This window comes from Podarcis raffonei, chromosome 6 (genome assembly GCF_027172205.1).
Source record: "Podarcis raffonei isolate rPodRaf1 chromosome 6, rPodRaf1.pri, whole genome shotgun sequence".
In the NCBI taxonomy this organism is placed as follows: Eukaryota; Metazoa; Chordata; class Lepidosauria; order Squamata; family Lacertidae; genus Podarcis; species Podarcis raffonei.
The window spans coordinates 67,859,662-67,887,210 of record NC_070607.1 but is presented as its reverse complement, the minus strand read 5'-3'; the positions used below and the strand labels follow the sequence as shown (position 1 = coordinate 67,887,210).

At 44.1% G+C, this 27,549-nt stretch overlaps 1 protein-coding gene across 1 annotated transcript in view; it reads left to right on the top strand.

Annotated features, from left to right (window-relative positions):
* Window positions 1-27,341, top strand: part of DENND2D (DENN domain containing 2D) — a 32,474-nt gene extending 5,133 nt beyond the window's left edge. The window contains exons 2-12 of the mRNA XM_053393743.1: window positions 1,523-1,704; window positions 5,956-6,068; window positions 7,491-7,560; window positions 15,554-15,631; window positions 16,160-16,300; window positions 21,863-22,011; window positions 22,562-22,739; window positions 23,722-23,763; window positions 24,829-24,913; window positions 26,028-26,267; window positions 26,836-27,341. Of these exons, the coding sequence (XP_053249718.1) occupies window positions 1,523-1,704; window positions 5,956-6,068; window positions 7,491-7,560; window positions 15,554-15,631; window positions 16,160-16,300; window positions 21,863-22,011; window positions 22,562-22,739; window positions 23,722-23,763; window positions 24,829-24,913; window positions 26,028-26,267; window positions 26,836-26,897 (1,340 nt within the window). The 3' untranslated portion in view covers window positions 26,898-27,341. The remainder of the gene's footprint in view (window positions 1-1,522; window positions 1,705-5,955; window positions 6,069-7,490; window positions 7,561-15,553; window positions 15,632-16,159; window positions 16,301-21,862; window positions 22,012-22,561; window positions 22,740-23,721; window positions 23,764-24,828; window positions 24,914-26,027; window positions 26,268-26,835) is intronic.
* The last annotated feature ends 208 nt before the right edge of the window (window positions 27,342-27,549 follow it).

The window sequence follows — 27,549 nt, the reverse complement described above, 5'->3', positions numbered from 1 at the left end:
AAGCAGGTCCTGTTGTAAGAGTGAATTTGAGATTTCTTTGGTTCAAGCTACAGCTTGCATGAATTTACCAAGGGATGGGAAGTTATGGGCTCTTCTCCAAAGTACGGAAAGAGTCTCCTAGTGTGGGCTTTTTTTCCCCATTTCAGGAAACATAAGGTTATTTACAAGGCAGGTAAGTGTGCATTTGATGGGTCAATGAGCCATGCTTAATAAGCTAGCTAAGGGAAGGATCCAGACATAGCAAAGCTTGTGGGGGATTTACAGCTTGAGCATAAAGTCTAATGAAGTACCTTGGGGCTTAATCAGTAACTAGTTTTAGAACTATAGCCTTATTCTCATATTTATGCTGGATCATGCCCCATTCTGTTTGTTCAAAGGTTAGCATTTTTGTGGCTGTTTGCATAATCTTATTCCGCTGAATTTGGCTCCTGATCCTAGTAGCATTCTGGGATGTGTTGATCATACTTTTTGCCCCATAGGCATCTCTGGCACGGTGAACATTTTTATTTTTCCATTATTCCACCTTTCCTCCAAGAAGCTCAATGCTTCTCTCCCTCCTCATTTTACCCTGACTCGGCCATGTAACTCACTGGGTGGCCTTGAGCTAGTCACTGCATTTTAACCTATTTTACCTCACAGGGGTTGTTGTGAGGGAAGATGCATACACAAATACAGTTGTATATGTATAGAGCCCCTTTTCTCATTGGTGCCAAAGATGTGGACCATGGGGGCGTTGACTAGTGGCATTGTGGGTATAGTCAGTAGCCTCAGAGGGGTCTGGTCCATTAGGGCAAGTGGAGCCAAGTAGCTCCTGCCCCCGCCTGCCTTTTTGCAGGGCTGGCCCAAGACATTTTTGCACCTGAGGTGAACCACAAAATGGCACACGCAGACACACACACCCCAGCCAGGAGAAAAGGGGTGTGTGAAGATCTACATCCAGAACAAGGGGAAAACAAAATTATACATTAGGAGCAAGGATGGGAGGAGACCAGCAGCGCCCCCTATTTGCCACGAGGCTGCTTAGAAGAAGAGGAGGAGTTTGGATTTGATATCCTGCTTTATCCCAAAGAAGTCTCAAAGTGGCTAACATTCTCCTTTCCCTTCCTCCCCCAAAACAAACACTGTGAGGTGAGTGAGGCTGAGAGACTTCAGAGAAGTGTGACTAGCCCAAGGTTACCCAGCCGCTGCATGTGGAGGAGCGGGGAAAGCGAGGTAGCTCTGCCCGTCATTGGCTGTGGTTCCAGCTACTGGTCTCCCCACCTTCCTCCCCACCAGTTCCAATGAGCACTAGCCACTACTGATAGGCAAGGCCCAGCTTCCACCAATGAACACCCTGGAAGATACATTCTGAAGCAGTTGAACACAAATTCACTGTCTCCTGAGGCATTTGTTTTCCTTTCCAGACCACTTTCCTTGTGCGCAGGCCATCATCTGTTTGGTTTTTTTCAGAAATGGTTATGTATCCCTCAAATCCTTCTGTAAGGCCTAATTCTTGTTTTTGTGTCACTGTCATCTTGTGCAGCGGATGAATCCCGGGATGCACACCCTACTGAAAGCAAACCTGATATTGGCGAGAGGCCGGGAGAAAGAAGCAGCTTCCCCAGCTCTGCAGGACACTTGTTCTTTGAATATTTGGTTGTGGTCTCGCTCAAAAAGAATGCTAAAGGAGATTATGAGCCCAAGATTACCTATCAGTTTCCAAAGGTGAGATACCCAGCATGATTCTTTTGCCAGATGAGAAAACTGGAGTGCATTAGTGAGGAACGCTCCTCAGATATTATACCTTGGAGGGATGAATGCTGGAAGCAAAGCAGTGCCATGATGGCAGGTTCTTCCTGAGCCTTCCCTAACCTGGTGCTCTCTGTATGTTTTGGATTACAGCTCCCATCAGTCTCAGTGACCAGGGCCAAAGGTCAAGTATGAGGGGAGCTATAAATCCTTAGCAAATATCAGCAGGGCACCAGGTTGGAGAAGGCTGCTGTACTCCAACCTCTCTGTTGTTTTGAGATGAGCCTATGCCCAGGCAAGTGTATGTGTGTATCATTCAGAAGTTGAAATGAAAACACACAAGTTGGAGTGAAGTATGATTTTTAAAAAACAAACAAACCCAGATTGCTTCAAAACAGAGGGAAACCGGAATGTTGGGCCATTTTTGCTGTTGCAATTCATGACGGCTGGCCCAAGCATTCCCTGAAAATGAAGGCAGGGGAGGGGGGTGCTGAAAAAAAAATGCTGATTTGGATCCTACATCTTTTAAATTCTCTTTGCCTGCCTTCCTCTCCACTTCCACAGAATTTTGCCTGCATTGCAAAATTTTGCCTGCCTGTAAAACTCCAGTAGAATTGATTTATCTTAAGAAATGCAGAAAATCCTGCTAACAAAAACCAGTGTCTGCAGCAATCTTTCTCTTTTGAAGTGTCCCTCAGTGTTTTGCTTCATGGTGTATCTTCTCTCTATCCATTGGAGTTGTGCCAAGGAAAGTGCTCCCTTGGTAATTGTGAAAGTAGGAGGGATGCTGCTGATGGAGCGAGGAAGGAACATCAGGCCCAGCGTGTCAAGAAGGCATGAGAAAAAATATCAACATAAGTGATCTCTGTGGCTGTGGAATATAATCCTAGGCCATCTGCAGGGCAAGCCATCTTTGTTGCAGGCTACATAAATCTTACATATCTTTTAGACCTAGCGCTGACTGGGGCCTCTTTCTGGGCTGTGCCACTTCAGACCGCAGGGGTTGGAGCTCAAATGAGTGAATGCTTCTCCGTACCAAAATAAATAAATCCCTCCATGTAGCAAAGCTGAATGGCAGGAAGAAGAGTTCTAGATTAGTATCTGAAGAAATTTACTTATTATTGTGGAGGCACATTCTGTCTTGTAAGCCCTTACCTGCAGCCTGCAATGGCATACATCAGAGGTGGACTTACTCCCTAAGTCACTAAGCTAGGACAGAAATGACGTTGCCTAGGCCCTTCGCAGCTAGTGCCTCCAGATGTTTTGGTTTACAACACACATCAGCCTCAGCCAGCAAGGACATTGGGCAAGGCTCGTATAAGCAGGTGTGAGAGCAGTGAAAAGAGCACACAGCAAATGTCCCAAGTGTGTTGGCACTTCCGCACTCATCTCTGGGTTAAAATCATATCCTAGAAGATGAGGGGGTGGGGGGAAACATCTTCAGCTCAGGGACTACATTCCCTTGAGGCAAAAGCAGGCAGAGCAATAGATGTGACTCTTAATTTTGTGCTGCATGTTACATTCCATCCATGTACGTGTCAGAGGTTTCTGCTCACACACCTCATGCATCTTTCCATGCTCCTTCCAGGCATGCAAGAGGCATGTCACAGTTCAAGGGACACATTGCAGCCAGGCAACAGCACCCAGGGAGCATATGGCCTGTGGGAGAGGGCCTGAGGAGAGTCCTGAGGGCCAAGCAGAGGTCTGCTGGCCTCTGGCCTGAGGTTACTCACTCCTGCTGTAAGCTTAAGCATCTCAATGAAATAATTTCCAGTTCATATGTGTGGAGTTGTGTTTAAGGAGATGGCTTGTGTATTCTTTACCTGACTTTATCTAGCACTGCTGGCGCAGCATTCAGTGCCACATTATATCTAAATGAAGCACCCTGACCGCTAGAGAAATGCAGGGGTCTTCCACAGAATGCCATGCTGTCTTGATCTAGTGTTGTGTTTTACTAAAGTAGTTCTGCCTGATTGAAAAAACTCATGTGAGGCTGAAATCCTTGTCACTGAGTGGGGTGGCTGGTCTTTGCAAAGTGATCACAGAAATAGGCTTGTTACTCTTATTGTTGTACAAGATGCAACAGCCGTTCCGAAAGTCTGTGCCTCAGCGTTTCTTTTAAAAGCAGAATAAAACCATGTTCCTTTGTGGCTTCGCTTCATGCAGCATGATTTCACACTGCAGCACTTTCATTTTATCTGGGCATACCTTCTCACCACTCGGTCTGCATGGAGAGGAAAAGTACAGAATTGCTTCAGACTCAGATTTTCTTTTTAAAGTTATTTCATGCATGTGTCCTGCAGGCTGTGTAGTGACACAATCCACTGCTCAGTGTAGTATGTGAATTTAATATGTGACCTTCTGCTTTAGGCCCAGGTTGAACTTTATGCAGACAGCTGTGCAGGTGCCCTTAAGTCCCATGCTCAAGTACTGCCTTGCTCAAGAGAACTTTCAGTGAAATCACCAAACATCACTTGCAAACTAGACCCCTCTTCATCTTGCTAGCCAGCAACTGTTTTCCTCTGCAAAGTACTATCTGCTGCTAGGTTCCTGTCATCTCAGTCATAGAAACATCTTCAGTATGTATTTGCCACGTGTCTTCTTTTTCCAGGACACATCCTCTCTTTCAGGGGTAAAATTTCTGTCTGGGTGGATTTTTTTAAGTTTGCCAAAATGTCTCTAGCTATGCATTCTGGATGAGACCTAGACATAACTGGTGGCTGAAGACTTGCTTTCCTCTTCTCTTCTCCTGCCCCCCTCAGCAATATATTACAGCTTCTGTAGCCTACATATAGTAGGGGTATTTTGCTCTTCAAAATATGGCAGCCCTAGTATGGCTATGTAAAGCTGTCTTATGCTGAGTCAGATCATTGAGCCGCTATTGTCTTCTTTGACTGACAGTGACTTTCCTGGAACTCCAGCAGAGGTCTTTCCCTTCATTTGCAATCTGACCACTTGGCAGGAGGAAGCCTGTTTCCTGAGGGTACAATAGGATATTTGGTTAAGGACCTCTACCTCAGTCAACCTCTAGATAGCCAATCCTTGCCAGTTTTTGCCTTATTCTCCCCCCCCCCCCCGAGTCAGGCGGTCTGATCTTTAAACACTTGTCACAAAATGAGAGTAAGGGGTCGGGGGGGGTGATCCCATCATGCCACACCGGCCTTGCCAGCTTCTCAGTCCGGTGTGTGAACCAAAGAACAGGCTGCCATGAGCTGCCATGTTAACGGTGCAGTGTACTTCGTATATAGGTAAAGGTACCCCTGCCCGTACGGGCCAGTCGTGTCCGACTCTAGGGTTGTGCGCTCATCTCACTTAAGAGGCCGGGGGCCAGCGCTGTCCGGAGACACTTCCGGGTCACGTGGCCAGCATGACGAAGCTGCTCTGGCGAGCCGGCACCAGCACAGCACATGGAAACGCCGTTTACCTTCCTGCTAGAAAGCGGTACCTATTTATCTACTTGCACTTTTTAGGGTGCTTTCGAACTGCTAGGTGGGCAGGAGCTAGGACCGAACGACGGGAGCTCACCCCGCCGCGGGGATTCAAACCGCCGACCATGCAATCGGCAAGGCCTAGGCACTGAGGATTTACCCACAGCGCCACCCGCGTCCCATGCTTCGTATATATTCTCTTATAAATCCTTACCGTGGTGTACCGTGGTGTAATACTGTACTTACAAATACAAAAATGATGGTCCACACATAAGGACTGAGGACTTTCTTTCAAAGTCCTTTCTTACGGCTACATTTGATCTTCAGTCTTATAGAATGCAGACAAATGTCACTTGAGAATGGTGGTATATCACCTTATAAGACTGGCGGTCATATGCATCTGTCAGAATTGACCTCGGAAGCAACTCAGATCTTCTGTGTGGACTCTTATACCCCATAGCAAGTGAGCCAGTGTGGTGTAGTTGTTTGAGTGTCGGACTAGGGCCTGGATGACCGAGGTTCACTCTCCCATGAAGCTTACTGGGTGACCTTGAGCCAGTCACTGCCTCTCAGCCTAACCTACCACACAGGACTGTTTGGGGAATTATATGAGGAAGGGTGACCTGTGCGTGCCACCTTGAGCTTCTTGGAGAAAAAAGTGGAATGAAAATGCAATGAATGAATCAGTGAATCAAGTAAGAAAGTAAGCAAGCTAGGCACTTCATATTTCACCAGAAATCTCCTAAGTATCATGGGATAACTTCTTTCATTTCTTTTTTTGCTTTTTTTCTAATTTCAGCGTGAGAACTTGATGAGGGGACAGCGTGAAGAGGAGGAAAGGTTGCTGCAGGCCATTCCCCTTTTCTGCTTTCCTGATGGCAATGAATGGGCACCGCTCACAGAGTTTAACAGGTAAGCGCCGTGCGACTTGTGAGTCAGCAAGGGACTAGCGCTGTATTGTCCCACAAGAGATTAGGAAAGCAAAATAGACACCAAGGGGCAAAGACGTAGTGCTACATACACATGATATACGTTTAAACCACATTTAAAACATTTGGCCTCTCCCAAAGAGTACTGGGAACTCTAGTTTATCCCTCATGGAACTACAGTTCTCAGCCACCCTTAAGAAGCTAGTTTCCACGATACAGCTTTAACTATATGGTGTGTACTTCAAATTGTATGTTTGTGAGCAGAACCTTCTTTTCGAAATTCTGTAAAACCACCTGCTCATAATCGGTGGACCTTTATAATGATGCTTTATAATCCTGTTTCTAGTTTAGCCAGCATCTGTTGAGTGCAGAGAGTGTTTTGTTTTGTTTTTGCAAAGGGCTGATGTTAAACTGTCATTGTAATCTCTCTCTGCAGATTGTGATAATTGATTATTTTTGCACAATCTCTTACCATTCTCTCTGATGATTTAAAATCCTGATAGTCCTCCCTTAAGACAAAAACAGATGCTACATTTTTCAGTGTGATAAAAATCTTAGGGTTTCCCCTGCCTCTGAAATGCACTGGCCACACATAACAAATGTAAAAGTTTAGTTCCGAGTACCTGCTCATTTTTTTCCCTTCTACACAACTTCTGCATCTGACTGCCCTAGTTTTGAGTAAGCCTTTGTTATCTTCCACTTCCCTTCACAGGAAGAGGTAGTAATGCTTGCCTGTTGCAGTGCAGTTTGCTAAGGGAAGCTGGTAACACCCGTAATGTGCCTCGAAAACGTGACCTTTGTATGTTACCCAGTTTGCGTTTATAACTTAAAGATCTTCAGGGGAATACTGCTTTGCTGGTTTCATTCTTGTAGTTAACAGGTTCATTGGAATCACTTGTCATAAAAAAACCAAACTCCTGCTTTCCATGCCACTGCTCAGCTTATGTTCGGAAGAGTGAGGCTGCAGTGCAAAATCGTAGTTTATGCTTGCAAGAAATGGTTCAGATGATCTGTTTGCTCCCAGAAATGTTGCCGACCAAGCAGGAAAAAGAATACACTCTTATCTTCTGCTGAGTGGTGTGAAGGCACTTCTGGGGGAGCGGGGCATGTTTTCCACATGTTTGGGCCAGTCATAGAATCTCTCTGACACATGGATCGTAAGGTTCCTGAGTTATTACCTGAAGACTGTATTTGCTGAGCCCTGAAACATTCAGAGACTAATTAATCTTGTCTGCTCATAAGTAAGCCCTATTGAATTCAGTAGGTTTTACTCACAGCTAAGTTGGGTGAGGATTGCAGCCTGCTTCCCAAATCTTCATTTAAGTAGCCGATTTGTTCTGCTTTCCCCCCATACAATAGTTAGCAGACTGGTAAAACTCTTAAGTCTTTTATTCTTTTTTTACAGTGAAACCTTTTCTTTTGTTCTCACCAATGTTGATGGAAGTAGGAAGATTGGCTACTGCAGGCGACTGTTGGTGAATATTTCTTTTACTACTATTTTTTAAATGTTCCTTTTAGTTTGTTGTTTAGGCTCTGGGGGGGAGTGGGGCTGGCTAATCCAAGGAGCTCATGCAGTTTTTGCAGTCAGGCCCAACCCCGCACTGAGTTTGTAGTATGCCAGAATAGGCATAGTTTTTCATATTGACCAATAGTTGTAAGACTTACAAAAGAAGGAAGTTGCTAATACATGTATGAATCCAGTGCCTTAGCCCCAGTCCTTACTGAAGTGCCAAATCTGTGCTTGGGTGTTTACCAGTTTAAACTGCACTCCCCTCTCTAAGCACAAAACACACTGATCACGCTAATCTTGGTCAGTACAGGAAACATGATCCAGTGTTGCCCTGTTGCATATTTTGGATCCAAGGTGGCCATGAATCGTGATCTGCGCTTCTTAATGTTGAAATTGCAGTACCCTAGTACTGTTCTTTAAGGAGTCCCCAATGCCATGCCCAAGACAATCTCACTGCTCACTCAGGGAGGGAGGTGGTTATGACAACAGCAGGATCCCTGTTCTGTGCCAGATGCCCAATACCAAGTGTTCATAGTCAAATGGATTGTATCTTGGACTGGGCATCTGGCAAGGAGGAGAGGATCCCTAGGCACTACTACAGCAATCCCATCTTCCCACCCAATGACCATAAGTTGCTCTTGTACAAAATAACTGGCTTGAATTGACTGGGACCAAAAAGGTTTTGCAAGGTCTGGATAATACATACCAGCCAGTCAGCTTATTCATCCTTGATCGTATCTGTAGTGATGCACTACTTTGTACTTCTTTCTAAAGATGTGATTTAGACCCACAGATTTCATTTAGTCCTAAATTCACTATCAGAAAACAAGGTTGATAAATTCAGCAAGTGGAGAATACAATGGACAAATGCATTAGTTTTGCTGTAATGGGATTTTTGTTTCTGAAGCCTAGCAGTGCAGGCAAGGGCAGAGAGTGTGATGGAAATTCTTGACTCTGCAGCAGGGTGTTGGGTGAAGGAACTGGGGCCTCTCTAGGGCATGAGAACTTGTCAAGTCCTTGTCAGCCCTGGGCTATTGCTGGATTTGGCAGGGATTCTATGAAAACCACCAGATTCTTCCCCAAAATGTACAGAGCATTAATGAAAGAGCATTGTCAGGTATAAAAAAGAACTTACACATTAGAGGAGAAAGGCAGAATGAAAGTCAAGTACTTATTTCAAATGATAAAAACAACCCAAATTAGTAGTAATAGTAGCGATGGCAGTAGGAGAGTGGGCTAGACTGCCAAAGATCTGGGTTGCTTCTCCATCACAGGCATCATCATCATCATAATAATAATAATAATAATAATAATAATAATAATAATATATTGTAGACTGCCCTTCATCCAAAGATCCCAGGGCAATTCACAACCTTCTTTTTATATGAACAGACCATTGCAAAATATGTGCCCTTATCCAAGCATAGTGTTACGACTTTTATAAAATGCATCATGGGACAACTGCTGCTGCAGAGTGCCCAGCATGCCCCTTGCCCTTGCCACAGTCCCTTATCAACTTAAAAGTTGATAAGGCTGTTCTTTTGCGGAGGTGGAAAAGAAGGTTCCCCTCCCCCTCGTGTGCAAGCAGCTCTTTCCACATGAGTAAAAACACCCACTGTTTTTTAAAATTAAATGTATAAATAAATAATAATGGTAAAGGGTCTCGTGGGGTCCCAGCCCTGGTGAACACTTACGTAGAATCCATGCTTAGAATGGAGCATTTGTTATGTCCCTACAGCCTTCCCCAACCTATTTGGCTGGGGCTGATGGGAGTTGTAGTCCAAAACAGCTTGAGGGCACCTGAGTGGCAAAGGCTGCTCTGAGCTATGTCACTGGTGCCCTTATCTTTAAAAATCTGTGACTGTGTAAGCAGCTATGGTGTGTGTTCCTAATGTTGGACCTCTAAAAAGGTAGAACTCTTGTGTTGGAGAGTGGCTGGGGCAACCCAGCCAGATGGGTGGGGTATAACAATAACAACAACAACAACCAGATCACCTCTTCCAAATAAAATAGGAAAAGAGAAAAGCAAGTATCCACAATCACATTTAGGTCCTGGTTGTGGCTAAGAGTTTTGAGAGGGGAGGAAAACAGCCTTCTTTTTGAGTGACTTGGATCTACTCCCATTTCTGTAGAAATCAAAAATGACCAGCCAGAGCTCTGCACTGTATGTTACAAAGGACACTTGGATCATAGTCAAGGCCCTTTGCCTCTGGAGACATCTAGGCTTACATTCCAAGGCAATCTGATGCAAATTCTGGGGCAATTTCTCAGATAAATGAAACAACAACTGATCTTTTTTTCCTTGTTTTTTTTTAAAGTGTGTTTGTATCAATCACAGCACAGTTGCCCTTGAGTTGCTTGCGGCTTTATGTTTATTATGTTTGGTCCTTCAAGGGAACAGTGGGAGGGGAGGGGGGGCTTTGTTGTGCAAAGAGTTGGACAAACACACTGGGATCAAAATATAAATAATTAGCTTGAAGGATATACAGCCTGAATAGACAAGACAGACATAGAGAGAGGGAAGCAGAGAGGACCAGCAGAGACTGCTGGTTCAGGCAGCTACGTATTTCTGACCAGGGGTGAACAAGGCGAGGTGACTAAAGTATTTGTTTGTTTTTTTAAAATACATACACAAGGTGGGATTTTTCCCTAGCAGCAGATAAGGCAAGAGCAGAGAAAGAGAGAGAGAATGGGAGGAGACACCTTCCTGCTACCAAAATCACTGTCATTCACCTGGACATTGTAGGGACAAGTCAGGGGGATGGTGAGATTGGGGTTGTGTGAGCATGATGACCTCCATCAGGTCATCATGCTCCATCAGGGCATGGCATACACAGCCCCAATCTCACTGCTGCCTGCCCCCCCCTCCAGTTAAGTGGTGCCAGTTCAAGAGTGCACCTCCATGGCACTGACTGCTCTTGGTTGCAACAGTGACCATTTCTGGAGCACTCCCTACGTAAGTTGAAGGGAAACCTTGGCGGTGTGGTGGGGATTTTGGCATTGGCTCAGTCTGGATCATGCCAGTGATGGTGGGAGGCCAGAGGCAAATGTGGATGAAACATGGGCACAAGTGCGCTCCCACTCCCCCCCCCCATCCTCCCCTCCTGTTTCCCCACTTGCTACCCACATGAAATCTGAACAAAGGCTGCACATAACCTCCAGTGCCACAGTTTCTCTATTCCTGCTGAAGATACAGAGCAACCAGAAAGTAGGACAGGAAATCAGAGCCTTCATTACTGGTTCTTTAACTCAGATGATAACAAAGGGACAGGCTTTTGAAAGATGTGAAACTCCAAGTCCCGGAGGGCGGGGGTGGGAAGCAGTGAGCCCTCAAGTAAGGGCTGCTGTGAATAAGGCCTCTTGACCACTCTTTGTACAGATGAAATGGGGGTCTTCACAGCTACCTCCACCCACTGTTCAGCCTTAGACTGAACAACCATCATTCATTGCGATATGTTCCTTTTTCAACACAAGAGAGTGTCTGTTGTCTCTTTCTATTCTGCAGGGACAGTTGTTTTTTGTCCTCATTTCACTTTCACGTAAACTTTGTGACCTCTTTGAGGAAGCCTGTTCTGTGCACTTCCTTAAATTTGAGGTGGGGAACTGGAATATTCATATCTTAAATTAACTTGTTAGACATTCTGCACTGCCTTTCTTCCTTTGCCTTTCAGTTTATTTTGAATATTCTTAATATCCACCTGTAAATGGGAGATGTAGATGATAAGGGCTTTCTCTTTGCTTGTTTCCAGTTAGCCGAAAACAACACAGTCTACTAGTTTAATTCTGCTACAAACTGATTCATAGCAGTCTGATTCAGAAGTTGGTTTGTATGTTCTCAGAAGTTTACATGTTGGCATTCTGTTCGCTAGTGTAGCCAACACCTTTGTTTGGGTTGTTTGCTCTTTTGACAAGATATGCAACATTCAAAGCTTACAGTCAGATTTCATTGCGCTTAGAAGTACAATGAAAACTGGCTGCAAACTGTGCATGTCGTAGATCAGGGCTGGACCAAGAGATTTTGCTGCCTGAGGCAAACTACAAGTCAGCATGGCATACATGCCCATTCCAGGTTGGCAGTTGAATCTTCCTTCAACTCCTTCCCTGCACCTGAAGACTGCAAATTAGCTTAGGGGATGCAGGCCAGGCCGCATGGCACACACAGCTCTTTAATCACCTTGCCACTGCTCTAAGCCCTGAGGCAGTTTCCTTCCTCTGTCTCATGACAAGACCAGCCCTGTATTCTATACTGTTCTGAAGATGTTCTGGTTAACATATGAGGCATGCTATGTACTTTGATTTCTGCATGTCAAACAGTTCCAGTTATTTGTTAATAATAGCATTTATGTGCACGTGGAATCTGGACTCACTTTAAAGCAAATTGATTTCTTATGTGTGATTGGAAGCTGAAATGGAAAATTATCACAGATTGGGAATCAGTATTTGTCGTGATAATGTCCGACATTCAGATTATCTTTTTTTAAAAAAATAAATATTTATTAAAGTTTTACAAAACAAAAGATTCATCATTTCAAAATGTATCGTTTCCATACATAAAGCTCATATAAAAAGCAAATACATAAAAAAAAAACAAAAATATATAACAGAAAAAAGAAGAAAATAGGAAAAAAGAAAAAAGAAAAACACACTTTCTTGAATTTATAGAGTTCCATGCCCCTCTGTCTTGACCTCCTCACATCCCCCTTTTTTGTGTTCCACTTTATTCCAATCAAATTCAGCAAGTTCAAAACCTTGTTTAAACCATACTTAATTTTATATTCTAATTATTATGTCCCAATTTTCCATTATTTTAGTCCATACCTCATCTTATATAGTATGACATAATAATGTTCTGTTCATAACCCCCTATCCTTTTTAACGTTCTTCTTTTCATTCACATTTAACCAAAATCACACAAACCCTGTTGCCTTCACTTCCCACATCATATTAACACTCAAAGATTTTACAGTATTTTTGTAAATAGTCCTTAAACTTTTTCCAGTCCTGTTCCATCAGTTCTTCTCCCTGGTCACGGATTCTGCCAGTCATTTCAGCCATCTCCATGTAGTCGATCACTTGCGTCTGCCATTCCTCCACGGTGGGTAGATCTTGTGTCTTCCAGTACTTGGCTAGAAGTATTCTTGCTGCTGTTGTTGCATACATAAAAAATGTTCTATCTTTCTTTGGCACCCATTGGCCAACTATGCCCAAAAGAAAGGCCTCTGGTTTCTTAGGAAAGGTACTTTTAAATACCTTCTTGAGTTCATTATATATCATTTCCCAGTAAGCCTTGACCCTTGGGCACGACATTCAGATTATCTTGTACATTCTTGAGAAGTAATTTACTGAATGAACGAATGCGTTTGTGCCCTACCTCTTAGGATACAGACCCACACCAAGGGGATTGCAACACACACTCACATACAGCCAATACATTTTAAAATAACAGAACAACCTGCAACCCCTCTCTTAATGAACCAGATGTGGCTGTTTCATTTGCTGTGGCTGAAGAACCCATTGTTGCCTAGTTGAAGGTTGGTGATCTGGTTCAGATCCTTCCCCCAGAGGATCTCAGTTGGAAAGATGAACTCTAGTCCTGGGTAGCTCAGTTGCTTAGAGCGTGGTGCTGATAACGCCAAGGCTGCAGGTTTGATCCCCATATGGGACAGCTGCATATTCCTGCATTGCAGGAGGTTGGACTAGATGATCCTCAGGATCCCTTCCAACTCTACAATTCTATGATTCTTGGCCAAGGTGCTAGCTGGGTCTCAGTTCTTGCATCCGTACAGTGAGGTTGAAGCTTGAGGCAGAAGTACCTCCTTTCACTTCCTGTGACACAAATACTTGGCTCCTCAGAAACCTGGTTTTCTCGCTTGGCATGCACCCACACCATAACACTTCGTGAGGACAAATGTTGTGTGCATAAGAATTTCTGCATAATAATTACAGGGCACAACTTTCCAGCTGATAAAGCTTTGATGTTAGGCAGGGGAGGGGGGAGGAGAGAGAAACACATACACATCTTTCAGGGCAAATATTTCAATTGCTGCTTAGTTGAAAAGTCAACAGGAAGACTGAAGGCCTTGAAAGGTAAAGAAAAAAGAAAAGAATGAAAAGCTGACTTTGACGGGTTTTTGCTTTATTTCATATGTTAACAGAACTAGTCATCCCATAATTCCTCCATCAACCCATGGAGACCTGTGGAGAGACTCTTTAAGTTAATCTACAGGACTTCACAGTGAACACTATTGCAGCAGATATTCTGTGGTTCTGTTTGATGTTGATGTTTGCTATTTGTATGTTCAGAAAACCACTCAATAGAAATATTTACAAAGAAAAATTCCAAACAGCTGAAGGGACAGTTTGGGGGGTGGGGGTGGGAAATACTTGAAATGTAGTGATTCAGAAGAAGGGGGAGGCAGTTGGATGTGTGACCATAAAGAAGGAATTGTCTTGAGGCCAAACAGGGCATGACATGGGGGGGGGGGTCCACCAACAAACCCCCACAACTGGGTGTGTGGTTCTTTAAAACATACCATAGAAGGGGTCTGAGCTTCTGCCTCCTTACTGCCTTTTTAAAAAGCCATTTCCCCCCTCCCAGTGGTATTCTGTGTCCACATATAATCCACTCCACACACATAGGGAGAAAAGTGGCTGAAGTGGGGCTTTAGGAGAGGTTTGTAGGTGAGGGAAATGCTTCACTCCGACCACCAGCCCATGCTACCCTTTAAATCTGTATATTCACATTCTGTAAGGCTCTTGTATGACTCACTTTGAGTTATGCCATCATTGCTCCTACCTGTGTTCTGAGGAAACTCCAGACTCAGAACCAGGGCGTGTGCCCAGGGAAGCTTTCCTTGTGCCTGTTTCAGTGCTTTAGTGTGAAACTGGAAGTTCAGGAAGCAGTGTCGCCCCTGCCTCTCCAGCCCCCAAAAGTAGGTATCTCATTGCAGTGCCCTGGACTTGCATGCTGATTTCTATTGATTTGTCATGTGGACTACCAGGAAACCTGCCATGCTTGTGTCCAGGTGCTATGTCCTACATGCAGTGACAGTTTGCTCTCACTTGGCAGCACAAGTCCTATGCACATTTTACTCAGAAGTTAATTAACTTAATGCAGCTTGCTCCGCAATAGGTGGGTTTGGGGCTTCAGAGCTCCAAAGGAAACACCACGCAGATGCCTTCTGCCCAGTCAATATTCATCCATGCAGAGCTGTTTATACTTGGTCCCTCCACAGCTTAGGTTGTTTTCTATGGTGACAAAGAGCTTAACCATCTGTTCACCATCCGGTTTATTTCACATCTACTAAATTCTCATGTCTCAGGCTGTGGGTAAGGGGGGGGGGGAGGAAATCACTTGAGGCTCATTTTGTGTCATGAGGATGCTTCATGGAAATGCGCAGTGTGACTTAATCAGGACTCGGCTAAATTTAGAAATAAACTGTTTAGTTAGCTTATAAAAAAACCAGGAGATTCCCCTCTCCCCCTCTGTTGGCATAGTGAAACTGCATTGCTTCCTGTTGCTAAACCCAATTTTCAAGTTCCGTGGGTGATTTTCACAAAACTGGGTCATCCAGAATTCACTTTTCTTCTGTGTTCAGTGAGTTAAGCTGGTGTCTTGTTGATCTTGAGAGAGAGCAGGAGGGCGTTCAAACTGGTCTAGTGTTCAGGGCTTTCTTTCTGTCCTTATCATCCTAGATGACAAAATGTGTTCCATCTGCTGCAGAAAAGAAGAAATACACCCCACCCCAAAGAGGCTTGTTGCAAATAGCCCTGTATTTTTGCTTTCACCACTCCATAACCAACAATCCAGTTTAGGGGCCTTGAAAGTTGTGTTTAGTGACTTAAGCCACCTCTTCTTGTTGCTATAGGAATGTTTTTGTGTATTTGCATACTATAAACATGCAGTTTGAACACGACGTTTAGTGGTGGTTAACTTTTGTGCAAAATGATTTTTTCAGCCATCTGGACGAGGTGCACGTCTTCCAGAGGTTTACTGCATTGTAAGCTGCCTGGGTTGTTTTGGCCTGTTTTCAAAGGTAGGAGTTCTGGACTATCTTTCCCTGCACCCCAGTCATCCCTTTTACTCTTCAGCACATACAGAAAAATAGACTTGGCTCAGAATTGCTTGTTTCGTTATTCCATGGTTAAATCTACCAACTTCTGGTATTCCCCTTATGAGGAACCAGTACAAAGAAAGAGGCTCCATCTCACCTAGATGACATGCCTTGTAATCCCAAACCTATTGATCAGTGGAAATGTGCTCTGCACATCATTATTAAAATTAAGAGCCAGTGTGGTACAGTAACCTAGGTATGGGAAGCACTGCCACTCAAGCTCCCCAGTCCTGCAGAGTGGTTGGGAGGATGAGATGCCCTTAGAGGAAAGGCAGTTTACAAGAGGAGTTGGCACCAAGATGTCGAAGAAGAAAGAAGCAAAATTAAGTCTTGTGCATCATAATGTGGCTTCCTTGCTGAGAATTCTGTTTCTTTGGTAAGTCCCTGGTGGGTTGCAAGCAGATTCGGAGTGGCTGTCAAGTGACTGATACCCTTCTTTTTTCCTATTAGATTTTGGATGAGGTGGAGAAAAGGCGGCAGATCTCTGCAGCTGTCATCTACCCCTTTATGCAGGGTCTACGGGAATCCCCTTTTCCAGCACCAGGGAAAACGGTCACCATTAAAAGCTTCATCCCCGACTCAGGGACAGAGGTTTGTAGCTGCTGATAATAACCTCAGCTGGTTCTATCATGACTAGTAAATAAGTCAGTAATGGTGGTAGTTCAGCAGGGAGTGCAATAAGGCAGGAGCTGGTGATCACAAAACACTCTGTGGCTGGGTTCAAATGTTAACTTGAAACCATGGTCTGAATGTCACGGTTTCATGTTAACATCTTAACCCAAACCTGCCCCAAAAACGTAGTTCTTGGGGATAAACCAGGTGCTGAAGCCATGGTTTGAAACTGGTCTGCAAGTTGCAGTTTGAGCTAACTATGGTTTCGCATTACATCACAATTCACAGAGCATTGACAAACCACTCTGAGGGCCATGCTTCCTCCTGAAGAGACTACTGCACAGTGGAGATGGCAGTGAATTTAGGAAAAGGAATGGTGGATAGATGGAAGGGACTGGTCAAGAAGCTCTAAACTATGGTTTGCCCGTTGTACACATGGAAACTAAAATGGGTTGCTCACTTAACTATGGTTAGCATCACAAAACATACATCTGCACTACATTTGAAGTGAGCCTTTATGTGGCTAACTTTTGTTTATATGTGTCTACCTGGATTTTATCATCTTGAAACCCATGGACCACATGGGTTGTTAGTCATGGACACAAACCACAATTTTCCACTTCAGAAAGTGGTATGACTAACAAAACTGATGACTTCTCCACTGCAAGCGCACTGCAGTTGAGATAGGAGGCAGGGGAAGAAAACTCAATTGGCATGGGAAGATTAGACACAAGAATTGTCCAATGTGTGCTTTGAGAGGCTTACGTGCCCACAGTCAGGAACTTTGGAAAGTACCCTATACCAGGTCAGGCTATTTGACTGTTGTTTGTTCTGACTGAAAGTGGTTCTCTAGGACTGGGATGGGGAACTTGTGCTCCTCTTGATGTTGTTGGGCTCCAACTCCCATCAGCTGCCTCCAGCATGGGCAATAATCTGGGATGCTGGGAAGGGCCACAGGTTTCCCACTGCTGCTCTAGGATCTCAGAAATAGGCCTTTCATGTCACATACTACCTTACCTTCATTCCATCTGGACAGGTGAGGGATTGAATCTGTATGCAAAGAGTGTGCTCCACTACTGTCATTCAGGAGGACAAGAAAAGACTCCTAGGCTATTAACAGTTGCGTAGGAGAGGGAATTTATGTAGGTGTAGTCGTACCTGCCAAAAACACCCTGTCGTTTATAACTATTAGATATCCAAAATCTGTGACCGCTTCTGCATCTACCTGCCCCATTAGTATTGCTTGTCTGATCATAACAGCATGAGTGGTTTGGATTGATATTGGCATGCTGAATCACAGGGTAAGAATATCCCTACAATGAGACGGGAATGTGGTTTTCTACTTTGTAAAAAGTTGCCAGATACAGTGGAGGACAAGACTTGTGTACATTTTAATATTTGCACAGATTCCCTCCTGCCGTACTAGGACATGACAACAGCACCTACCCAAATTTCCTCTTTGATGCAACCATGAAAGGTGTAAGAGACCTGCCCTCTAATGTGTCTGGCATCTCTTCTAGCCCATAGCAAGTTTCCTCCCTAGGGAGAGGTCCTCTTACTTAGAAATATTAGTTAGGTCCTCGGCCACAAAGCGTGACTTGCCTTTCTGTGCTAGTGAGTTTTGACTTCCTGTTATGATGTCAAAAGTTTGTTTCTTTCAGCTGCCAGAGAATGAAATTCTGGTATGATTTCCTGGCTTGCTCAATGTTTAAGGCAGCTGGAAGAGTTAGATAGTGGGTGCAGCCTGCATTTTCCTCAAAAGCATCAGCGTCTTTTCATTATCCTTAAATGGGCATAGCAGTATGTTTCCACCAGACACTTTTCGACTTGGCTTTTATAGAGCAGGAGAAACTGCGCACAGAAAACAGATTATTTCAGCAGTCACACCCTTGTGGAAGTGCCCTTGCTGCCTTTTGTGCACATGTATAAACCTCCTCTGCAGGATTTTGCTCAGGAAACCAGTTCCTTGTGCTTGCACTGCAGACTTTGCTCAGGGAAGAGCCAGTTTCTCATCTTTGCGGTGGAAGCTAGGGCAAGACGGAGTGGCTGGAATGACGTCATTGTCACTAAACTACATTTTCTCACCCCATTACAGGAATAGTTGTGAAATGTTTTAAAGAATGATTCTGCTTTTTTAAAAAATGAGAAAGGGGGAACAAATGGAATAAACTTCATTGTGCTTTGAAAATAAATTTTAAAACCAGATCATTTAAAGCATGAGAAGTGGGAAAAGGCCCGCCTCCTCCAACCTCCTGGTTTTATAATGCCTCAATAGATGCCTGTGGGAAAGCAGGGGCTGAACACAGCAACACTCTCCATACCTGGAGCTCATAGCAACTGGTATTCAGAGGTCTACTGATTCTGACAGGACAGGCAGAGCATCTGCCTGCTGCACACTGCAATGTCAGGAGGAAACAGAATGGCGATGGAAGGGCAGGCAAACCTACAGCAAGTCCTGTATGGTGTATATAGTGTGTACTTTTGGACCTACCACACAGATTTGTCTTCTCTGTGCAAATTGTCAAAAAGCTTTTTCTGAGTCCATGTGGCTTTTTTCTGGCCACTTTGGCTGGGATTACTATGGTCTATTTTGTATTTTGTTTTATTTTAACAAAATAATCATTTATTTGTTAGCCCAAAAAAGGAGCAAAAGAAATAAAAAGAATATAACATTATAACCCATAAAGCATCACAGCCTGAAAGGACAAAAGTACAAAGATAAGGCACGGCCTCAGAGAGGTAATAAAGTATTAACTCCTGCAAAACTTCCCTTTGCCCATAATAAAGATATGGAAAAATAAAGTATTCTCCACCTGTGAATTCCATCATTATTGAGAATAAAGCTTCTATAACATCTTAGATGCACCATATGTTTGCACAAGCTGATGGCAGCGAGTCACCATGGACCTCAGTATTCGTTTCAGAAATAAAACCATGCCACGTAACAAAAAAAAAAAACTCATTCCAGCTCTGCCCTTTAGATGCTTGTAGTTTATGAGATATCTTTTCAAGAAGAGCAATTTGCCAAACCTTAAAGTACCAGCAATCCAAATTATTAAGACTGAAGGACTTCCAGGATTTGGTAATAGAGCCCCGAGCTACTGTTAAGAGATGAGAAATAAATTACTTGCTTTCAGACCCTGTTCTGTTTCCATATACAGGTTCAAAAGTGTCAGGTGGAATGATGGCTTAATAGTTAGTTTAGTTATCAAAGAGAGAGAACACCTCATCCCACATTTCTGCCACTTTTGAGCAGGCCATTGTCTCTCTTGTATGTTTTTGGTGGGCAGCTGAAATTAAGATCTGGGTTTTAACTACCCAGTCCTGCTAGGAGAAGGGACGCGGGTGGCACTGTGGGTTAAACCACAGAGCCTAGGACTTGCCGATCAGAAGGTTGGCGGTTTGAATCTCCGCGACAGGGTGAGCTCCCGTCGCTCTGTTCCTGCTCCTGCCAACCTAGCAGTTCGAAAGCACATCAAAGTGCAAGTAGATAAATAGGTACCGCTCCGGCGGGAAGGTAAACGCAGTTTCCATGCACTGCTCTGGTTCGCCAGAAGCGGCTTAGTCATGCTGGCCACATGACCCGGAAGCTGTACGCCAGCTCCCTTGGCCAATAAAGTGAGATGAGCGCCGCAACCCCAGAGTTGGTCACGACTGGACTTAATGGTCAGGGGTCCCTTTACCTTTACCTTTTATCTGCTAGCAGAAGCCAGCACAAGGACTGTCAGTAGCACGGCAGAACTTTGCCCGCCCTTGCCTCCCCCTGCACTCCCACCCTCCCCCAGATCTGCTCTAGAGGGTCAGGGGAACCCCCAGAACAGTGCAGGAGAGGAGAGAGGGGAATGTTGCAGAAATGCCTGCGCCCATGAAATGATCTGGTTAGGACTACACTGCATTCCACCCTAAGCTTGCAAAATAAACAAGAATAGTTAGTTCTGCCTGGAATCAAGCATTTGCTTCTCTGCCTTGGCTGTAGTGAGTCACTTGCAGTATGGAAAGTCCAAAGGTTACTGAAGCTGTTGCACCACTGTTGCCTTTTAAAATAAAGGATTATGGGCAAATGACAGGCTTAAGAGGAGGAAATAGATGTGCATTCCACTGGTTTTAATGGGACATACTCAAAAGTAAGTGTGTGGATGTGATTGCAGCCAAAGTTGGCACAGTCCTCCTTGCTTCCTGGCTGTCTCTCTGCTCTCCAGTCAGTGATGATGGCCGATGGGCTGCCTCTAGACATTGACTGATGTTGCTGAATGGCAAGTAGCCTGTGGAAGGATATGTCAGTTTGGGTTCTCAGGTTCTCCTTTTTCCGATCTGAAATTCAGTTCTCCACATTTCTGCAGCAAATTGCAGTTGTTATTATTATTATTATTATTATTTAAATCCTTGTGAAAATTAGTCAGCTTTTTTTGTTTAATTTCTCTCAATAAACACACACACACGGTTTTGAATAATATGCACATTTTCCCAAATATAATGGACTATTGTATGGTATTTTCACAAAGATTTTAAATGCACATTTTCCCAACAATATGTGCATTCTTGGGATCACTGCAGCTCCAAATTCAGGTAAGTTCGAATTTTGAATGACAGCTGTGCTTTTTTTGCATTTTGCTTCAGAAAGCTCAAATTTGGCAAATTCAGTTTGAAACGCAAACTGGATCAAGTTTCTCCACCATCCCTCATGGCAAGCAAAGGGAGTGGAAGAGGTGTTAGCCCAGCCTACCCCATTCACACCAGTTCCATTCCACTTGGGAGATGCTCTTTTAAGCCTGTGCTCTGCCTCACGAAACTGCAAGCGGTTGAGGCCCACCCTTTGTGCACAGCTTGCTCTTGTTTTACCTATTAAATGTATCCTGGCAGGTGTAAGGTGTATGCATATGGCCCTGGCTTGTTGGCTGTCTCAGCTTGTGGATTTTCAGACACATGATTCTTGCGGTGCCACTGGTATAGCAGGAATGTTTGCACACTGCCCTCTGCAGGCGAAAATTAGCATTATAGTATGGAAGTAAGTAAAATATATGAAACTGTTGTCTAAAACAGGAGGCTACAAGCAGCAGCAAGCCTGGAGCTCAAGTGCCGTTCCTTCTCTCTCTTCCCTGGTGTAGCTACAAGGAGATAAGTAACATTTAAGCTAATTGGATTCTCTCACTGTGTCCAAACTCATGGGGACTCTGGTTTGTTAAAACTAACTGAGAACGAATCTGGATAATAATTCACTGTTTGATGATCTTGGTCTATTTGAACAAGCCTTAGTTCTCCCGAGTTCATATGTAACGTAGAACTCAAGCCCAAGACTTGCTGCTCCTTGTGCACATAATGTAAAATCATAGTTTAGTGTTACATTCAAAAAGGGCATTTAGGTTGAATTCTAGGGCAGTAATTTTAGTTGATCATAATGATTCCTCTTCATTGAGTAGCTGGAGATAGTGTGTGGGGGAAACAGGGAGTGTTTTTTGCTAAGCCTATGATACAAAATGCACCCACTCCTGTCTCCATAGATGAACATAGTCATCCTGCCATGTCTTGCTTTCTTCCTCACAGCATATTGAGCTGACACGGCCTCTGGACTCTCACTTGGAACACGTGGAATTTCAGGCCCTCTTTCAGTGCCTCAGTCCCGAGAAGATCCTCCAGATATTTGCCTCTGCAGTGCTGGAACGACGGATAGTATTCCTGGCCGAGGAACTCAGGTGAATTTCTTGGCTTCAGTCTAGGCCGAAAACTAACTGCGCTTCAGCCCCACTGAAATCAGTGGGATGACTTTGTTGTTTGTACTTTCAGGAAGTGTAGTGATTAGTCAGAATTTCTTTTCCTGTTGGTGTAGATTGGAGTGGAGGATGACTGAATGTGGCCCATCTAGCCACTTTGTTTGGCCCTCTTTACTGGCGCTAAATGTAGTAATGAAATAAGGGTATTTGTGCGCCATGTTCAATTGATTCCGGCCTGGTGCACACCTAACCTTTCTGAGTGTTTCTCAGTACAGTGGTACCTCTGGTTACATACGCTTCAGGTTACAGATGCTTCAGGTTACAGACTCCGCTAACCCAGAAATAGTACCTCGGGTTAAGAACTTTGCTTCAGGATGAGAACAGAAATCGTGCTCCGGCGGCGCGGTGGAAGCAGGAGGCCCCATTAGCTAAAGTGGTACCTCAGGTTAACAACGGACCTCCAGAACGAATCAAGTACGTAACCAGAGGTACCACTGTAATAATCTCATCAGCATTATGACTCCCTTTTCAGCTCCCTTTCCAAGTGCATCCATGCAGCTGCAGCTCTTCTTTACCCCTTCACCTGGGCCCATACGTACATCCCGGTGGTTCCAGAGCAGCTTCTCAGCACCGTCTGCTGCCCCACACCCTTCATGGTTGGGATCCAGAAGCGCTACCTAGACGAGGTTCAGGATCAACCCATGGAAGAGGTACTGTCCTTCATGTCTCTGAGTAAGGGGAAAGTGGCATTGAATGGCAGGAGAGCAAAACATGACTCTGTATTTGGGGCTATCGCAGCACCCAAGATGGGCATTCGTGGTGTCCGCCTATGTCCTCCTGCTGGCAAGGCTTCTATTCTTCATCACTTCCACCTTCATATCCAGTTCCATGTCATCTTACAAGGCTCGGCATGGTCATTTGGCTCTCATAAAATCAATGTTGGTTGTTCCATCCAACTGCAATGCGCCTAGATTTTGTGTGTGTGTGTGCAAATATTTCACTTCGGCTCCTGGTTTAATTTTATGATGGTGTCAAAATCCTCAAGGACTCCTTCTCTCCATATGAACTAGCCTGGATCCTCTGGTCTTCATCAGATGCCTTTCCCCATGTGCCTTGCCAGTAGTAGGTACAGAGTGTGGCCACAGAAGAATGGCCTTTTCAGTGGTGCCCCCCAGTGCAGTCTGTAGGATACTCTACTTGGGGAGATGTGCCTGACACCGTCTTTGTCGGTCTTTAGGTGCCAGGCTGAGACTTTTTTGTGTGCTCAAGCTTTTGATAATTAATTTGCCTTTTACAGTGCTGTTCATATTTTAGCAGGTTGGGTAGGCCTTATAATATTCTACTGAATGTCTGTTTCATATATTTTCTATTGTTCATTGTTCCACACTTTTCTTGTTTTGAATTGCTTTTATTTGTTGTATTTATATCTTGTCAAGTTGCTTTGGGACTTTTTATTTTGTATAAAGTGACTAATCAATGCAGATAATAAAAATTAAAACTTCCATGATTACTGGGCATCAGAAGCCACAATATCAGTGAGTGTTTTGGCACAACTTGGTTGAAGCTACTGCCTTCTGAATCCCCTGCATTCTTCCATCCTTCCAATTTTGAACATTCTCTGGATAGTTTGCTCATTCTTAAAGTAGTTCTGGATAAATAAAGCTGGATCTTATTTTATTTTTACCTTTTTAGGTGCTCCTTGTTGATCTGTGCAAAGGAAATTTCTTAAAATTGGTAAGTTCAATCCAAATCCAACATTATCCTTGGGTCTCCTCTGTCTTTTATGTCAATAAGAGTCTAATGTTTTATCCATGGTTTCTTCTCCCTCCAAATAAACTTAGACAGATCTTTTTGCCAATCATTCAGACATCGTGTATCGTTAAGTATTGGAATTGTTTGGAATAGAAATAGCATTTTAACCAAACTCAGACCTGCCTAGCCTCCAAAACATTACTAGACCATGTGCTTTCAGACAACACCCTGGGATCATTTAGACAGTCTTCACTCTGCCAGGCTAGGCCAGTATAATCTGATGGCAAATCCAGCTCTCAGGTTGTCATGCTACCTGTTTCTTGGTTTCTTTGTGAGATAATCTTTCTGTTCTCCTTAGTACCCTCTCTGATACCATGAGATGGCTCCTGTTGATAGCTAATGAGAGACTGCATATCCATGCTGTCAGATGCTGTTGTGGTTGCTCGAGAGTAACCAGGCAGGACTCCCACCTGTCTTTTACAGCCTTTATTTTGGTGCAAACTATTTACAGTGAAGAGTGTCATAAGTTCATGTCTGGCTCAATCGCTAGCAGAATCCGGGAGTAGTCTGTTCTTGTACCTCCGTCACCCCCAGCCTTTTCCGCCCCTCCCTGCGCCTCAAGCTACTGCACATGATGGGCGAAGGCAGGGGCTTGCTTCCCTCCTCTCCGGCTTGCTCAGGCGCGGTGTTAAGGCTCTTTCTAGCATCCCCTGGTCCTTCCACCTCTTCTGCACTGGAGGTGGGGGTTTCCTCCTGGCTGGAAGAGGAACTGCTTCGCAAGATTTTCGGAGGCTCCCTGTAACACAATTCCCCCTTTATCTCTCACCTCTGCGCCGATGGCAATTCCCTACACATATAAATTACATCTGTTTGTACATTGTGCAGAATGTGTCTTGGGGGAGCTAGTGGCAAGACGTGTTTATAGCCCTGCAGACCTGAAAGTGCCATCAGAAAGGGGTTATATTTGAGTGACAGCCCCTTGTCCTCACATCTGCTGCTTTTCAGTGGCCGGCTGTTGTCTAAACTTCCCTGTTCATAATTCTGCAGGTTGGTGACGAAGAAGAGATTTTGCCTGCCAAGCTGCAAAGCGAGATGCTGTCCTCTCTGCCCACGATGAACAACAATGTACAAAGTAAGCCTGCCTGTCTCCGTCTCCCTTTATATACATAAAACAGAGCTATTTGAGAAATGTTATGAGGGAAGGGCTCCAAAATGGCTGTGCTTGGACAGATGAGCTCAGATAGGAGACCCTTCTTTCCAAAGATGGAGGAGACGATTTTGCATCTCTAGCTCTTTCTGCCATTACAGATTATATGCAAGCTAGTAATGCAGGTAGATCTTCCCTTTGGAGCCCTATGTTTCCATGGCAACAGCTCCTTAGCAGTTTAATGGTAGGGGATTGGGTTTTATGACTTAAGGACGCCACAGTTAATTGATGAGTTAATACGCCATACTGCCCCCACTGTGTGTAAGTGGTCAACATTTCCTCATTAAGAAAATGAGTATGCAGAGCTTTAAAGCTCTTTGATTAAAGGGGGTGTGAGAGTGAAGAGTACCTATGTTCACGTGAATTCTCCATAATCCCTATTAGCGATTAATGTCTGAGAACTCTGAAGAACTCAGCAAGGATGAGTAATGTCTGTTCCCTGGGGTCTGTGTATTTGTATATGTCACCAAGCTTCTTCTATTAATCTGCAAGGCCCTTAACAGCTTGAGTCCAGGATATCTTAAGGACCGCCTGATCCCTTATATCCCTGCCTGATCGCTGAGATCTTCTGGGGAGTCTGTGTTGTTTGTTCCCCATGGCTCAGAAATATAGCTTGTAACCACCAGGAATGGGGCACTCTGTGTTGTGGGTCCAAACCTGTGGAACTCCCACCTGGCTGAGATTAGGCAGGTGCCCTTCCTTATTGTAGCAGGCATTTTAAGGCAGCCTTCAGCTTTATGGTGTCTCTTTACTGTTTTATTCTCTGCATGGTTTATTTTTATGTACACCTCTTAGAAATGCTAAGGATTGAGGGGGTATATAAACGCAATCAATAATAAATGGGCATATATTGAACCATTTGTGTGCATCCGTGTTAAGTATTGGCTGACTCTCTCCATGCAAGAAAACACACAAGAGAGACAGAGAGGCAGGCAGACAAAAAGGCCGTCTGGTCCTGTATCCTGAGGCTTGGGAAAGGAGCAACATTTGTGCTAGACCTGAACTGTACATTATCTCATTTTCTCTCCCTGCTCCCAAGCATCTGAGGAACTCAACACACGTGTTTCAGACGCCTTCGTGCAGTTTTTCGTCAAAACAATTGGCCACTATCCGGCACACATCAAATGGGGCAAGAATGGTCAGGGCAGCTTCCAGGAGAGGTCGTTCTGCAAGGCCCTCACCTCCAAGACCAGTCGCAAATTTCTGAAAAAGTTTGTGAAGACGCAGATGTTCTCCTTATTTATTCAAGAAGCAGAAAGGAACAAGAAGAGTGTTGAAGGTAAAACTGGCATAAGTGAAAGCATTCTTCCTTTAAACAGTCCTTATAAATATAGTTTGCGTATGAGGACTCGCATTTCAGGCTGAATAAATTGGGAGTTTCTTTCTCATAACCACAATCCATACATAATTACTTATCACAGTTGAGAGCTAGGTGCAGCAGGGGGGACGGGGGGGCATTTCCCACTGAGAAATCATCCAAGTTTGTATGCTGCAAAAATGAGTATTATGCCCACCAGTGTTCTTCTGACAGCTGAATCCCCTGCAACAAATAAACAATTGCTGCACACCTGTTATGGAACTCATCTACCCAGATTTCGCTGAACATTTAGGTTTCTGGGTCCTAGTACCCCAATCCCCTTGTTCTTGGGGTTTACTGCCCCACTGATTCACTGCTCCTCACCTCCAGACAGAACTGCCTGTCAGTGAAGACAGCATTTAGATGGATCAATGGCCTGACTTCCTATGTCCCTAACATTTTACTGCAATGTGGAAGCAATGTGTGGCAAGGTTCTTTAGGTGGGGAAATCCATATGTAGTGATTGATGCATTTTGTTTCTTATTCACAGGATATTTTCAGAAGAGATTAAATGAATATGAAGAACAAAAGAAGCAAAGGAGACTCTCTTGAATTTGGGCTCTCAGGATTGCTCACCAGCAGATGGACAGGCCTATGCCTAAAGTAATTGCCTGTTTGGACCAAGATAACTTCCTAGGAGGAAGAACATCATTGGATACGCTGGTTCTCATGAGAGGCCAGCTTGGCTTCAAGCTCTACTTTTTAATCTTCCCTTCCTTTTCAAGACTGGCACTACAGAGCTTTTCTATTACATAGTTTAAGTTTGGCTGCATTTAACAGCCCAGCTTGGAAGTAGGACTGCAGTTCTTTAAGAAAACGGCAGCATAAAACTGAAATGAACCAAGTGATCATCTTGGTGAAAACAGGACTCTAGAAATTCAGTCAAATGAAGGAGATGTGGGGTGGTTAATAATGACAAAGATTGTATAGCAAGTGATGAGAAAAATTATATTAATTGGAAACATTTCTGTTCTCATTAAATGGTTTCCAAATCAATGGTTTCATGCAGTGTTTGCTTCTAATGGCATCCTTTTGTTGGAATCAAATTTCTGTTTTTATTTCATTGCTCTTATTTCCATTTTTGTAAAGTTGTGTTTCTGCACTCAGCCAGGTAGCAGTGGCTCCACTTGTTCCATATATTTTTTTTCTTAAGGGGAAAAAAGTATTGAATTTCCCTTCTTACCTAGGCTTTTGGCCCTTAGTT